Raw genomic sequence first — 17,580 nt, forward strand, 5'->3', positions numbered from 1 at the left:
TCGAGCCTTACGTAAAACCCAAGGATACCTCCCAGTGTTTTAAGTGCCAAAGGTTCCACCATGTCTCTGACGTGTGCCACGCTACTCCACGTTGTGTGAAGTGCGGTGGTACGCATCACAGCTCCACATGCAAAAAGGATCCTGAATCGCCGGCCACTTGTGCGAATTGTGCTGGAACCATCCTGCTAATTACAGAGGCTGTTCTGCGTTTAAGAAAGCTTCCAGGAAACCTATAATAAATAAATCAAAAACTGATGATACGCATAAGGAAACGGTACCTATTAAACCACCTGTTCAGACCGCCCAAAAACAAAAAGATAACCATATACATGAATACACTACTCAAGTCAGTATCCAGCCGCAGAAAAAATTAACACTTTACAGCGCGGTAGTCGCCTTTACTTCCGAAGCACATACGATCAAACCTCAAACTATTCCACCACCCAAAAACTGCGAAAATTACTAGCATTCACGCTAACGCACCTATCGCCAAGAAAGTTCCAGGCCAACAAAATAAAATTACGCCAACCATTGTCCCAAAAAAAACACTCACTCTCAGGATATCAAAGTAAACCTTGTTAATCTTCTAAAAAGAGCTACAACCTTAACCACTGATATTATGGGGGTGGGGGGGAATTAACATTACCGAAGCTATAAGTTCAACTGCCGAGATTATAAGTAATATAGTTTCACTCGCTATCGAAAATGGCCATCTTTAATAACAACACCCTAAAAATCATTTTTTGGAATGCTCAGGGTATCCTTAAAAAAAGAGACGAACTAGCCACTTACCTTCACACAAATAAAATCACAATTTGCTTGCTCAGTGAAACTTTACTTCGCGAATCCTTAAACATCAATCTGGTGCGTGGCTACAAATTATACCAGAATAACACTAATAGAGGTACCGCGATCCTAATCCAAGAAAACATCGACCACCATGAACTAATAATTCCTGAACTCAAAATCCTAGAAGCCACGGCAATACAAATAAAAACTCACGGGAAACCATATGCCATCATCTCTCTCTACCAGACTCCCTCTCGTGAATTTACAAAAAATTACTACAGAAAAATAGTTAAACTAGCCCCCTCGGTAATCGCTGCAGGGGGCCTGAATGCTAAGCACTTAGCTTGGAATATCAGAACGACAAACAAAATGGGAAAACAATTATTTGAATTCATAAACGACAAACACCTGGCTGTCTCTGCACCAGACTCGTATACATTTTTACATAAACCTGATCATATTGACCTTGCAATTACCAAAAATAATTTGTACAACCATGAAATTCTTACCATTGATAAATTACACTCAGCTCATCGACCAATTCTCTTGAGCCTTCACACTAACTATGAAAAGGCCCCAGTTTCACCTCGCTATAAGTTCGCAAAAGCAAACTGGCAAACATTCAATTCCACTCTAGAAACTGAAATTAACTTTAAACCCGCGCTAGCAAACTCTACATACATTGATGAAGCCATAACTAATTTAACTTCAAGCATAAAAACTGCAATTCACGCTTCAGTCCCTCTGTATACCGTAAACAAATACGCTCCACCTCTCAGCCCCGAGATTGAAGACCTTATCGCTACTCGTAATAAACTCTGCCAAACGCATCGAAAAAATAAAAGCTGCATTCTCAAAAACACAATTAATCACCTGCGTAAAACAATAGCAAATAAAGTTCAGGAGCACAGATGTAAAAATTGGAATACAGAAGTCGGTAAACTTCAAATTAAAGATAACTCTATATATCGTATGACCAAAGCCCTAACGAAGCCGCGCACCAATATTTCCCCTCTTAAAAAGCCGGAACAAACATTTACACTTTCTCCAACCGACAAAGCCAATCTCTTAGCTGCAAATTACGAAAGTAGCTTCGCTCCACACGCCGAGCCATCTGACCCGCAACACATTACCGAATGTGAAAAAATAGTTTCCGACTTCCTCAAAATCCCGAGCACGGACAATTTTAAAAAAATAACCTATAAGGAATTTAAAAAAAAAAACACATTAAAAATAATAAAAATAGGAAAGCACCCGGCCCTGATTCTATTTCGAATTTAGTCCTCAAAAAGCTCCCAATCTCGTGCCTGATTCACCTTGCACTTATCTTCAATGCCTGCATTCGACAAAGCTATTTTCCTGAAACTTGGAAAATGGCTCATATTCTTGTTTTTCAGAAAAAAGGTAAGGATCCATATCATCCAACCAGCTACAGACCAATTAGTCTACTAAATACTATGAGCAAAATCTTTGAAAAAATAATACTCACTCGCGTAAACTACCACCTCGAGGAAAACAGCATCCTTAAATCACAACAATACGGTTTTAGAAAAGGTCACTCTACCCAGCACATGATGCTTAAACTCACCGAAACCATTAGTTTAAATTTTAATCGAAGAAAGCCAACTGAAGCTGTTTTTCTCGATGTAGAAAAAGCTTTTGATAGTGTCTGGCATGTAGGATTGCTCAGAAAATTAATAAATTACAATTTCCCAAGGGGACTCATCCTCTTTCTAACAGAAAATTCTCAGTCAAAATAAGGCAGACACTTTCAAAAGAGAAACCCATCCGAGCGGGTGTGCCCCAAGGCAGCATTTTAGGTCCGGTATTCTTCATTATCTACGTAAACGACATTCCTGAGGTCCCGGAAGTTACAATTGAATTATATGCAGACGACACCGCACTATTTACTTCCTCTTGTTCAGTCCCGAAAATCTTAAAATTACTTAACCAAGCTCTTGAAATCATTGCGGTATGGGCTAAGCTTTGGAGAATAAAAATTAATATAGCAAAGTCAGAATCAATTCTTTTCTCAGTCAGAAAACATGTCAAAATAGATCCACCAAAAATGTTTAACGAACCAATAGAATGGAAAAATTCCGTAAAATACCTAGGGGGTGAACTTCATAAACGTGTAAATTGGAAGCAGCATATCCACGAAACTAAAGGGAAAGCTCTCGGGGTTATCTCGCGTTTAAGTCCTATTATTAATAGACACTCGAGTCTAAAACCTGAATATGGAATCCTAGTTTACAATATGTTTATCAGACTAATCATAACCTACGCCTGTACAATATGGGGTGGTGCGTCAGAAAGTAACATCAATCAGATCCAGATTATACAAAATAAATTCCTCAGACGCATCACAAAAACACCTATATATACCAAGAACTCTGTCCTACACAGAGAATTTCAATTACCTTATATTACAGAGTATATCAAAGAAACCGCGACTAAATTCTATAAATCAGCATCAACATCACCTTTTAAACATATCTCCTCTCTCGGGAAATATGATTTTGATCCGCTTCGCAAGCACGCGATGCCAAAAGACTTCCTCATGAAATAAGTCTAACAACGAATTTCATTTTTCAACCCCTCTACCCCTTCCCACTCTTCTTCTTTATTTTTCTTTCATAAAATAAATTATCAGATTTTGTCGTTTTTTCCCGTATATGGGCTTTATTCCCACACATAACAAGCGTCACTCTTAAATCAAGTCATGTCAAATTTCTCATAGATTGTGTAACAATGCCCAAACGGGTAACGCACAACAACTTCTTCCAGTCTGATTATTCTTCGGGGCCGATGGCCCCCTCACCCCGCCAACCCTTTTTTTTTAAATTTCAGTTTTCCATTCGGCTTAGTGGAGACCACATCAGAACGTCTAGCACTATCCATCCCACAACTCCAATCCAGGACCGGCAATTAATTCTCTAGTGACCCATGGGATTGAGTCACAGGAGTCGTGAGATGGACTTAAAGGTTCTCTCATTACGTAAAGACAACAAAGTGACTTTTTCTTTCTTAAACCCTTCTTCAAACGTTAAATTTCTGCTATAGACTTTCCCTACACCCAGTGTATTTTCCTCGAATCTCCTCATCGTAGGAACTCCACAAGAATCAAGCGTCCACTGGAAAGGTATTTAAGGTCATTCAAGGATCGGCTGCCTCCGAAGGGCTAATCACTCTCAAGTCAGTGTAAACGTTAAAATTTAACGTCTATCTTACTGACGTTATTGACATTCAAAAGGGCGTACGCGCCTTATTCGCTTTAACTGAAACCGTCATACTACAAATTGCGTAAACTCATATTGTGAATAAAGTGATAGCACTATGCAGCGATCTGACTTCTAGCGGACGCTTCTTATGAGCGCTATTTACACTAACCGCAGTAACCGCGCGCAGTTACTCTATTATCTTCCTTATACGATTTCTTATATTCATTATTTCGTTTGTTTGAGAAATTATTTGAGTTTGATTTCCTATTGGTATTATCGTCGAGATTTTCGTGTATTGTTTCTTTTATAAATAACATATCTGTCAATATTTTCGACGGTCTATTAATCTAGCACCTCCAGAACCGAATTTCGAAATTCTTCGTAGCTCAGAACTTTGATCCTTTTTGAGAATTTTCCTGTGCGCTATATACAATTTTTGGGCTCTTACTTTTTTAAAAAAATTAGTTTTCTTGTGTAAGTGCTAACTTACGTAAACCTAGCACTTCTACATCCAAAAATACAAAATAATAGAAATCCAATTACACCCGAACTTTCGGTAAAAATTCAAATAAGCAAATGAATTAATTGGCAATAAATCAATTGTTCGATTGGAGTAATAAAATTTTCAGTGAAAGAAAAATTTTCATAATAAAGAAAAACAATATTAAAAAAGCAGTTACATTTTTAAACAGATTTATACATAAAATGATGGATTTCTAACTAGAATAATAATATTTTCGACCAGAAAATAAATTTTTAACTGGGAAGATTGATTTCTACCAAAAAGTTGAATTTGCATTTAAAGAGATAAATTGCTAACAAAAAATTTGATTATTAAATTTTCAGGTGAAACAATGTTCAACCAAACTAATACGTAATTTACTCAATTGCAATGAGAAAATTTTTTTCAAAAATTTTTTATTTTTTTTTTAATTTGATTTTTAAGTAAGAAAAAAGTAGAGCAAGTAGGTCGAAGGCACAAGAAAAAAACTATGAATTATGAGGATGTGAAATGCACTTTGCGCACCAAAAATTAAACTCAGGACAATTCCTGGATTTTCCCGAATTTTTCCAAGTTCTCGGACGATTCCAGGATTTCCTTACATTTCCGCACGGTCGACACCCTGTCATTGTATTTTTATTCATCAACAATCGATTATTACTTTGTTAGATTTGAATATTTGATCGATGGTTTCCATTTTTTCATTTAAAAAAAATCGAAGTGAACAAATACACAAAAACTAGTCATTATGTCTTACTCCCAGGCAAATTTTTTTATTTTCTAATTATTTTTCAACGTTACATATTTTCCGAAATTGATTATAATTAACTAATTACTCTCTTAATGTTTCAAAATAGTATGAGATGCAAATTCATACAGTTAACACACAGATTTTTCATCGACGCGTTTTTCCCCTTCAAAATATTAGAAATACTCTACAGTTGAACAACTGCTGTGCCGCGTGACGTCACGTCGACTCGTTTGTACACGCAAAGGGTCGCCTTATAAGACAGCGCGATACACTGTATTTTCGTTATTTCGTACGTTATTCACGTTCCGAATACTATTTTCATTCTCTTCCTTAAATTGGCGTTCGAGTTATGAAAAATACCTTATTTTCTTTACGCTTTTTACTGATCTTTCTGACTGCTTAACGCAACTTGAGAAATTACTTCCTACGGTGTCCTTGCAATTCACTATCAGGGGGGTTACGGAAACTAGCCAGTTTTCTTTATCAGATCTGTATAAAAATATACTGAACTGTAAGATCTGGAAATATTATGATAAAGTCGGAATATGCATAAAAAAATAACGTAGAATTTAAATTCGGAACACGTTTTTTATGGTACTTTTACTTAATGAACTCCATGTATTCCCCGACGTAAAAAAGAAATTTTTATTCTAATTAGGAATTTTATTTAGAGGCATGAACTAATATTGCGTTTTCTATTTTTCAATATTTGTCGACGAAATATCTTGGAAAATTTTATTCTTGTGGATCATTCTGCGGTAAAACATTAAACCCGCTTAAATATCTAAATAAAAATGACATCAACAAGAAAAGTATTTATAATAGGATGCAGAAGACGAAGGAATTTTCACAACAGCATAGGTGAGGATTTGAGTCAGCATCAGGCCCCCAAGTCTCAAGGCATTTTCGTGGGACAAAGCTTTCGGTACGTAGTACCAGTCAATGTCCACCGAGGGCGCCAGCTGGCGTGAACACAAACGGAATAGTTGTCAGTGATAAGCGCCGAACGTATGTGTGGGTCGTGTGGTTTTCTGGACTATTGATATTTTTCGGTGTATATTTTTAGTTTATTATTTATAATGACCTAAAAATACTGATTTGTCTAACACAAGAGACTATCTGAGACTATCGGGTAGCAAGCTTATAAAAATTATACCAGAGGCGATAAAGAGTGTGTTTTGAAAAAAGATATTCGAGAAATTGAGGCTCCGGATGCAAAAAAGAGATATATAATTATTTTGCTGGAGTGAGGAGGCCCGTGGGCGCTTGAAAATAAAGTCTTGAATATTTTTATTTAAGATTCACATCCAATAGTACTTAACCCCTTCGTTGGCATTGACGCCAACTGCGTCAAAATTTTCCGTGCCCTATGTGGCATTGACGCAAAATGCGTCAATCTTCTTTTTTCTATTTAACTTACTCCGATTTTGCATTCAAGTCTTTTTCGGGGGGTTTTAGGGTCGCTGAATCCGAATCTGAAGTAAAAATTCGCAAATTCAAAATGGTAGATCCAATATGGCGGACGAAAATACTAAAACCGGCTCGATGGGATAAATCTCTGCACTTACGGGTTGTTTGGGTTCGCTTAATCCGAATTTGATGTCAGAATTCGAAAATTTGAAATAGCGGATCCAATATAGTGGAGGAAAATACAAAAAAGGCTCAAGTTGGATAAATCTCGGTCCTTACGGGTTTTTGGGGTTGCTGAATCTGAATCTGAAGTCAAAACTTGAAAATTTAAAATGGCGGACGAAAATACAAAAAACGGCTCGATTTGCATAAATCTTGGACCATAAAAATTGAAAAATTCAAAATAGACAGACTAAACCATACAAAGTAGATGCCGCTGTTGGCTTCGTAGAATTTACTAAACGGACTAGTAGAATCCGCCATTTTGAAATTTCAACTCTATTCCAAAGTGGACAGTCGGATATACTCTACCTAACAGTTTAAAAATGGCCGTGGCTGTATGGTCGGCCCAACTCTAAGTGAGATTGGTTCAAATGCGGGCGTGATATTAACCCTTACTAGCAAGATTACTGCGTCAGACCATAGGCCCGACTCCGGCTCAAAGAAGGTTCAAAACTGGGATAGGCTGTGGCGAATTTTTTTCAAAGACTATACAATTACGTTCGGCCCAACCCTGGTCATGGCTCGCTCAACTATCTACGTAATATTTATCAGTGCAAGTACCTTGATACGTCCTGCCAACGGTTGAATTTTGGTTCAAGGTCGGGCAGACAGTCGGATTCACTGTGGTGAATTTTTTTAACTGACCATAAAAATATGATCAGCTTAACTCTGGCTGAGGATGGCTCGATTGTTAGCGTAATATTAACTGGCACAAGTAACCTTACTGTGAGCAAAAGCCATCCCAAGCATGGCCCGAGATCAGGGAGGCAGTCAAGTAGTTTGGTAAATTGTTTTAAAAGGATCATGAAAATACGATCGGCCTGACTCTGGGTCGGCATCGATTTATAAAAATTTAAAACAGTATCCAAACCGTTATAGTTTGCAAGAGTTAACAGTACAATCAATTTTTTGACAAATTTGTCTCATAATTGGATACAAAGAGGTTTATTTTTCGGTTTTGTTTATGCTTTTTATGGAGCCTCTGACATAATAATTTGCCATCGTTTGTTTTAAAACACAGTAATCGATAAAAGGTAACCTGTCGATCTAATCTTAGACTAGAGTTGTGCATTGCGCAATATTGCGTTTCCTACTTTTAAATATGTTTTTAAACAATATTTTTGAAAATGTTGTCCTTGAGGCTCGTTCTACTGTAACAGACAAGATCACCATAAGAAACGAAATAAGGGAAACATCAACAAGAAAAGAATTTCTCTTAGAATAGAAACGACATGGGAATATGTATGACATCAACAATATACTTTGCTCCGTCTTTTATATTGTAATCGTTTTACTTCATCAACATGCTAAAGATATTTGTTAAATTAGAGCGTTGGCTTTTCAACTACTGCAGTACCTTTTGGCCGCGCTACTAATCACAGAAAGTTCTTTTGAGAATCTAAGAGATTCCGGTCGTCAGTTCAATTTTTTTCAGGCGCGGCCCTGGTCACTTATAGTGGGACGCATGAGGGCGGTTCATCTATGTTCGAAAGGCATATTTGAGGAACACTACCATCGCCGCAATATTAAAATTAAAATGCTATGACTTAATGCTCGTGTTTAGAGATTAAGTTTAAACCGTAATTCTTGCTCTTCGTATAATACCTATACAAAATATTAATGCGTAGGCTCATCGGTAACTCATGAAAAGAATCCTGCTCTACTAACAATATGGTATAGCACATTGTAAGTACTTTAGCTAAAGAGCTACTTATCACATGGTGCGTTCCGACGCCGATCATTTTCTGGTATCTACAACCTTTGTCAAATTCTACGTCGCCCAGTAGGCTATTTTATAAAATTTGGTTTCAAAACCTAATATCTCCTGGAAGAATTTACCAAAATGGATGACCCTTGAATGTCGTTGAAGTTGTTACGAATTTTCCAGCTTGAGAAATGCATGGGAAGTCAGTAATTTGTTGACAACTAATTTAAGAAATGTTAGAACCTTTGCGAAAATGGTCACATTTAAGCTTTTAAGGTCGCTGAATCCTAATATCATATTAGAATTTCAAAATTAAAAATGGCGCATCCAATACGGCGAACGAAAAATCAAAAAAATATTAAAAATTTTACAAAAATTGACAGATTTATATGTTCGATGTCGCTGAATCCAAATCTGATAACATTACTTCCAAATACAAAATTATGGATTCAATATGTGACGAAATAAGTCCGAAAGATGGTTAGACCAAAATTTTCATATGTATGATTTTGAGATCGCTGAATCCAAATCTGATACCATTATTCGTAAATTTAAAATACAGGATCGAATTTAGTGGAATACAAATCAGAAAAATGTTAGAATCTTTACTAAAAAGATCATATTTATATTTTCGAGGCTGCTAAATTCAAATCTAATATGATAATTTTAAAATTTAAAATAGCGTATCCAATATGTCAACTACGACCTTAAATTTGCCCTGAATATTCATTTAGTACGATTTCCTTTCGAAAGTATTACAATTACAGCTGTAAGTCGATAAATTTTCTTAACTTTTAACACATATTATCTAAATAAATCTGTTTTTGCAGAAAATTAAGATTAAATAAACATAAGTATGTCCTATTTTAAATCTGTCAACTGTCTGCTGTAATTGATCATCCTCATTTGAATATATATTGTCAATTAAGTTTCCATCACTCATCGAACTGAAATCACTTTTGTCAGACTCTGATTCTATGTTTAAAATGAAAACATCTGTTATTTAAAATGCCTTTCTATGTGACTAAAACCGTAAAACCAATAATTAGGTATTCCAAATGGTTTTAAAAAAATATAAATTATTATCATTATAAATTATAATTATCGTTACTAGTTTAATAGTTGCATGGATAACATCAAGGATGCCTTTGAAAAGCGCACACATTTCTCATCTAATTCCACTCTTAAGTCAGTGGAGTAAACTTTACGCCAACTTTCAGACTTCTGTCTGATTTTAACATTGAAAAAAGGTACTAACTGGTCGATGAACTGAATCCGATTGTCCATTTTCATTTATCTGGTGAATCTTTGCGACAAGTTTCTACTTAATGAATCATTTAGAGCGATAAACATGTTTACCCTCAAATCGTTCTTCACACTATACGTCGTATCATTATTAAATTCATATAGTCGAAGTTATTGTCCATTGCACCTTTAATTTTTGCTCCTATGTATCACTTAAATTGAACTAGATTCTCTGAACGTTGTAAAAATCCAAGCCCTTATATTCATCGAAGATGTCTCGAACCCTCGATTCAAAGCTTTACAACACTGCATTGGCTTTACCGCAGCGCTGTAAGACATAATTCCAGGAACACGTCAGGATGCCCATTTTTAATTGCAAAAATTTCCGATACAGTTCATCAGCTTCAGCTTTCGCGCTGAGGATCTAAGTAGGATGCTGGGCAACACATATCATAGCTTCAGCAAAACTGTGAAAAGAAAAAGGAGGGCCGGATAGGCATTCACTGCAGCTGACTACTGAGTGTCTGATAATTCCTTGGTATGCGGGTGCTTGCCGCACACTTTGACTTGTTCTTTATCTCTTGCCCACCTCCCTGTTGAAGAATTAAAAAATGTGTAAACCATAGCATGCTGATATAAATCTATTTAATAAGTTCATTACAGATTCTTCTCGAAAAGTAAGACACACTACGACTGACAGCGATTTTCTAGAATTTTTATAACGGACAGCACCCATCTTAGAATTTTATGTCAGCACTAAAATTAACTTTTGCACTGCTTCTGTGAGTCATTACCTACACTTCTAACGAAGTACATCTGTGAATCTAAGTTCTATTATCTTACACATGCTCATAACTGTTTTCGTGCGAATTTAAAAATTAAGTTTCATTTTTTTAATAATGATATCCAAACGAATTGGCTAATGCTGATTCCGAACAATCAAACAGTTTATACGTTAAAGAAAAAGCACATCCGTGGGATTCGGAGTGTAATAGTATTTTACGTAGCAGGAGGAGAGCATCGTTTCCACTCGTTCCTAAAATATTGCCCGAATCATGAAGAGGGCTGTTCTCCATGGAATTTTTTTGGCATAGGCACACAAAATAAAAAGCGTGTTCTGCCGGTTGTGCGAACGGGCACGCAACTCCATTTTGCTTCTATTCTATAATATTGTATCTGATACCCTAACACGACTGTTCTACTGCGAGATCTAACATTATATATGGAGGTTCACGCACCCCGCTCAAAAACAGAGAGTTTTGGTTCAATCCGTAAGCAGTAGAACACGCTCATTTTGTGCGGCTACCAGAAAAAAAGCCATTTGCGTTGCATGAATTATCCGTTAGTCAGTCTCCTTAAAAGTGTTCTGTGTAGCACACATCACTTCCTTCGTATTAAATCGTTCGCCCTTTTCTCTTCTCGAGCCAAAGAGTCTCGGAGGGCAGATCAGCCTCTTCTCTCAGCAGTCCTTAAGTAGATTGACTGAACTTGGTGTCACAAGTTTCGTTGTGGGGAGAAGAGAAGTGATCTCGGGCAGTCTCCTATCGGAATGGTTGAGCAACTTGTGGCCAGCTGTGGTGCTCGACTCTGCTTACGCGAAGGAAAGGGAAACAGGGTGAACCTCGAAGCCTTGAATGCGCAACGCGAAACTCAAAGGCGCGCTTCTTGGTTGCCGAGAGAACTCGCACCGAGACTGGACGCTACTCGAATCCTCTGCATGAAGAAGCTCGCCGCGAGCTTCGCGAGCCTTGCCTAGAACAGGCTTAGACAGAGGCGGCGTTTGGGCCCCCGAAACTAAGTTTTTTCATTATTCAAGTAACTTTTCCCCCACTCTTTCCCTATACATAAATCCGAAGTCCCCGTCAGAAAAAAATCCAAGCCCCTCCCCAAAAAAATCCTGGCTATATCGCTGGCCGAGGAAATTGCACAATAATTTTTTTAAACATTTTATTCCAAGTTACCAGTATCTTTGTACTGACATGAAATAATGAAGAACGTCCATCATTAAACAAAATTTAATAATTTTCTATTAAATACTTTCATTTTTAAATAATATATCCTTCAATTCGGAACAAGCATTTTAACTTTCTACCAAATTAGTTTAATTTTAAACCAAAAATATGAATTACAAACACCAAAGTAAATCAAAATTTAATAAATTTAAATTAGATTAAGAACCAAATTAAAACTCCTATTTAACGTTCAATAATCAAATTGATGCAAACTCTTGTTAAAAAAAATTTTAAAAACAAGAATCCAAGGACCAAATTTGGACAGCAACGAACAAACAAAAAATCCTATTGTAATCTGAAAAAAAAAAAAAAAAATTCAGACAAAAATAAAAAGGAGAAAAGAAAAACGAGAAGGCAGCGTAACACATCCCCTTCCTTCTCTTTTTCTTCTTTTGAATGTTATTTTATTGTTACTTGATGATAATAAAAATAAAAAAGACGAAAGAAAGAAAGAGGGAAGGAATGGGATGCGGTTGTCTGCCTTCTCATTTTTCCTTCCTCTTTTTTATTTTTGTCCAAATTTTTTATTGGTTTTTTTCAGGTTACATTAGGATTTTTTGTTTTTTTCTGTTCGTTGTTGTCCAAATTTGGTCCTTAGATTCTTGTTTTTTTAACAGGAGTTTGCATCAAGAAAGTTAATTTTAATCCGACAAAAGCGAATTTTGCAACAAAACAATTACATTTACAAGCAAAGTCATGATTCTTCAATGAAGAAGATTTATTTTCTAGAAACAAATTAGTTTAATTTTTTGATATAATTCATTTGTGAACGTTCATGTGAATGGAACAAAAATTTTATTTTTCTAATTTTTGTTCTCCGGAAATCAATTAGAAGGCCAAAAAATAATATTTTGCCGGAAAGGATTGTCGAATACAAATGTTTTTAAACAGTTACCTTTCCTTACACATCACCCTTTATGAAAAACTATTTTATTAAAGTTTGACTGTCGATATTTAACCAACTAGAAACGTCCGAAATCCTCTTTTCTAACCCCAAGAATTATGGAGTCGGTGGGATTGTTTAGCAAGACCCCTACAAACCACCATTACTATATCCAAACCTGAAATGTCAACAATGACCAATTTGATTGTCGATAATTAAAAATATACAAACATAAAAAATCCGCTTCTTTTATCCTACGAATGCTGGATTCGGTCAGAATGTTTGGCAGGACCCCTAAAAAACCACACTTACCATACTCACACCTACAATGTTCAAAATTACAAGTATGATTGTCGATATTAAAAAATATAAAAACATCAAAAGGCCTCTTTTTACATTCTTATTCATACTATGAAGGTATTAGTTTTATGCGAAAAATGGCTTTCGCGAATTTAATCAAATGTCCACGTACGCTAAACAGCCATTTCTGATAACATGTCAAAAAGTATAAGCTTTTTCAAAATTTTTAAGACGGCTTTTTTCAAAAATTCAAAATTCTATCGACAGTCATTTATAACACACACAAATATGCACAATTTATCCCCATTGCTTGTTTAGATAAAATCAAAATTACAGAAGTTATAGGATTTTCAAAATCCAAAAAATCAAACGAAAATGGACATTTGAAGTCAAAAAAAGCGTAATATGGAAAAACTTGATGAAGAGAAAAACGTTATTTTTCCAAGACCCTACATTATTCTTTTGTTAGCTCTTTGAATTTTGTTTTAAAACATCGAAAATTCAAATGTTGATCACAAAAAAATGAATTGAATTCTCATCTATAATGAGAAGGTATTAGTTTTATGCGAAAAATGACTTTCGCAAATTTTATCCAATGTCGATGTTTTGAGGCCCCCTGAGTCAGAAAAACAAGTTTTTACGTCGGTGTCTGTCTGTCCGGCGTGATCGTTGTTGATACAATTTTAGATAACAACTAAATAAGTTAAAACAAAGCAAAATACGAAAAGAGATAGATCGACAAAAATTTTGCAACAAAAAGAGATCTACAAATTTGTGATGAATTAATTTTTTTTATAGGATAAGTAGTTTTTGTTTTCTTCATGAAAAACAAAATTGAGAATCAAAATATTAAATTGTGTGCAAACGATACAAGCTACGAGAATAAATGAGACATCGTTTATTCAACGAACAAGGATTTACAAATTTTTTACGAATATTTTTATTTTATTGTCGTGAACCCTAATTTTCTTTAATCGTAAAAAACAAGATTAAACATAATGAATCTCTGTATAAACGAGGCAATAAGAATCAGTATGATTTAATTTCCATGCATATTATACATTATAATGATATCAATTTATTGGAATGTTACATGTTTTAGCTTAGCTCAGAATATAATTTAATGCAAAATAAGGAACGAATATTAAAGTAAACACGATAAATACAATTTGCACTTCATTTTGGAATGGCTTAATAAGCAATCCCAGGCAGAGTTACATAAAAATTTATTATATTTATTATAAAAGTGTGGAGCAGAATAAAGAAAAGTTTTTTTTTGTGGACAAAATGAAGTTGTTTTTTACGAATCGAACAAAATATAAGAAAAGTAACTTTTATCTTCCCTTCACCCGAGTCGAAATTTAGGCCCTACTTTGAAGCCGTATATCCTACCTTCTTAGGGGCTGGAATCTGTAAAGTAGGTTCTAAAGAAGCCAAAATCGGCCGTCTTTCCACGTTTAGCGTCAAAGTAGGGTCTGTATTCGAAATAAATTAGACCCTCTTTAAAAGCTCAAACTACTACTGTAGCACTTGTGGTATCAAATCTCTCTCTATAATCTCACATCAATATGGATGAATATACACAAGTTTTGTTATTTATCAGAAAAAAAAATAATATCAGTGATATAAATGTCAAGCATATTCGCAATTCTTTTTTTATACATATTGTTAATAAAATTTGTTAAATATGAGTCTAAAGTATAGTGTACTGAAAAATCCACCAGTGCTAAGAAGCGAACCCGAGATTGCATGCACACACTGAGTATTTACTAACCGATTCAGCTATAACGGAACGCGTTAGGATGTCTTCTATAAAAATCATTAGCACTTGTCCAATAGTTCAAGGTGAAATTTTCAATAAGTTCCCAATTAAAACCACTGCCATCGAAAAAAAGAATGTTTCCGTCCACAGAAGCCCTAAAAATGCATTTGTTAAGAAAAATAATTAACATTTATCAAATCATCATAAATAGTGATGCCCTCGGGCGATCTTTTCCGACATCGACACGATTCCGACTCAATCCCAGCCTGCGGTAGCGGTTTTGGATCGTGTGTCGGTTTTAGCTCGACTCAACTTTGATCGGGAAGTCGATATATCGGCTCGGGTTTTCGATTCTCCCTCGGCAAATGTGTTCTTCTCACTTGAACTAAGCGGACAGGGAAATTCGTCAATGGGTTGACGTCCCTCCTTCCCCCTGACTCATCCAAGCCCTGGTTAATCCCGTTATGGCTAGAGCGAAAATCCTGAAATATATTTTCCCCGTAGATAGTGGAAGATTTGTACTTTGGCTTAGAATTAAATAATTTGAAACATGGAAATGCTATTATGCCGATTATAAAAACTACTTTCAATCTTCATTCAATTTAGAAATGTTTTTAATAAAAAATAATATATTTTTTAGTCTGTGGCAATATTGCAATGTTTATTTAAAAGCAGCAAATATAAATCAGATATTGTTAAATGAACAATTTACATCTGAATTATCGTAAATAGATTGCATTCTACTGATTCTTCAAAATTTCAGAGTGAAAATGTTTGGAAAACTAGTTGAACAAAACAAAAAAAATGTTGACTAACAGACGATATTGTTGGAAGACTCTTGAATTTTCAACCAAGTAAGATGAATTTTCTACCACAGCTAATAAATTGTCAATCCAAAAGACTAATTTTTAACAAAATAGTGAAATTTTCTATTAATTATATAAATTTTTAAGAATTTAGTTATACTTATCCTCCTGCAGTTGAATTTACAAACCAAATATGTAGGATAAATTCTTAATAAAAACTTCAATAGCTTAATTTTTAATAAAAAATGGAATGGTTAAATTAAGACTTAAAAAAGTAATATTTAACCTAAAAAAGAGTTTTTAACCATATATTTAAGCCCCTTAACCAATCAACTGCAATTTTAACCAAGTAGTGCAACATTTAAGGGCATGTGATACTTAGAAAATTATCGATTTCACCAGTTTTAGGTTCCGACGGCTTTTTTTCTTTAATAATTAATATTTTGTCTTAAAACTTGGGACATGATCGCGATCATGCTAACGAACGTCCCCACATACTTTTTTTTTGTTTAATTAAAAAAAGTTTTAATTGAGCAAAATCTGATTAATTTGCATAGCGCTCAGGAATTAGTATCGATTTTACCATTTTTAGGTTCCGACGGCTTTTTTTCTAGAATAATCAATATTTTGTCGTAAAAATTTGGGAAATGATAGCGAACATGCTAACGAACGTCCCCGCACACTTTATTTGTGTTTCTTTTTTCAAAAAAATTTTTGATATTGCTAACAACGTGTGTATATTTGATATTGCTAACAACAAAATTTATCTATCTACATTACCAGCTAGGCTGGTAAGATAGTTTATTGCACTATAATTATTCTAGAGTGCTTACTGACAGAATTGGTATGATAGAGACCTACATTATCGGAATGACAGAGAGCTAAAAATCACCCTAACCACAAAATAATACACATGCATAAAATTTGGTAATTAGCACAATAACATTTTTTTGTTATTATCCCTGAAAAAAGAGTCCGGGGACGTCCGTTATGATATTTTATAGCATCTCCGAATTCAGTTTTTAAAAATTTTCATTTCTGTGGAAAAAAAGCCGTCGGAACTGTACTCAATTGACCACACGACGAAGTATCAAATGCCCTTAATGAAGTACTTTAATTTTATATATAAGAACTTCAGAAGACTCATTTTTCATTATATACATGAATTTTTAGACAAAGAGGTAAATATTCAATCAAGAAGATGACTTTCCTACCAGAAATGAAACAGTTATAAAGTTAAATTCGTAACGAATGTTTATTCGAAAATTTAAAAAGTTCAATATGTTGTTAGAAACGTTATTATTTAACCCAAATACACAAATCATGAAGAGAACAGTTTCAATTTTCAAACAAAAGAATTAATTTTCATTCAATTATTTCGTTAAATTTTAAACTGAAATAGATAAATTTGCAAGTAAAAACCTTCACTTAACTTTTCATTGGAGAAAATTAATTATCAAACGATAAAACGTGTTTTCAAGAATGAAGTTAAATTTTTAACCAAAAAGTCAATTTCTAAACCAAGGTAGTTGAAATTTCCAATGAAGAAACTAAATTTTGCTTTCAATAATGACTCTTTAACGTGAATACTTGAATTTTCAGTTATAAAACACATTTCTACCTTAAATGAACGGGGTTTCAACCAAATAGTTACATGTTTGATCAATATTAATATTATTTATAAGAATTATTTTTGAGAGAATAGTTCACTGAATATTGTTCTCCCATCTTTTTTTCTACAAAAATTGAATTTTTATCAACAAATGATACTTTGATTCCTAGGGAAAAAATTATTTCTTATTTAAAAAAAAAACTAAAAACCCGAGTTTTCAGCAACATAGTTCATCTTCCAACCCAACATCTGTCAACTAAACTCCAGAATTTTCAATCAGAAATATGAATTTCCAACCTAGTATTTGTATTTTTAATGTAACTGAAAAAGATAAATTTTGAATTAAAAACGGAGTAGCTG

At 34.5% G+C, this 17,580-nt stretch overlaps 1 protein-coding gene across 1 annotated transcript; it reads left to right on the forward strand.

The window, feature by feature from the left end:
• The first annotated feature begins 705 nt into the window (after nt 1-705).
• Nucleotides 706-11,601, forward strand: LOC117180284. Its single transcript, XM_033372701.1, has 2 exons — nt 706-1,938; nt 11,347-11,601. Exons 1-2 carry the CDS (start codon nt 706-708, stop codon nt 11,599-11,601), a joined length of 1,488 nt encoding a protein of 495 aa, XP_033228592.1.
• Nucleotides 11,602-17,580: the final 5,979 nt, after the last annotated feature.

Source organism: Belonocnema kinseyi, chromosome 1 (assembly GCF_010883055.1).
Source record: "Belonocnema kinseyi isolate 2016_QV_RU_SX_M_011 chromosome 1, B_treatae_v1, whole genome shotgun sequence".
NCBI classification, from domain to species: Eukaryota; Metazoa; Arthropoda; class Insecta; order Hymenoptera; family Cynipidae; genus Belonocnema; species Belonocnema kinseyi.

Bases quoted from the DNA above. Each gene is read 5' to 3' on its own strand.
- LOC117180284 (XM_033372701.1), top strand. From the start codon at position 706: ATGGCCATCTTTAATAACAACACCCTAAAAATCATTTTTTGGAATGCT. The intron at 1,939-11,346 runs GTTTCCGACTTC...TGGTGTCACAAG, and splicing joins TTACCGAATGTGAAAAAATA to TTTCGTTGTGGGGAGAAGAG.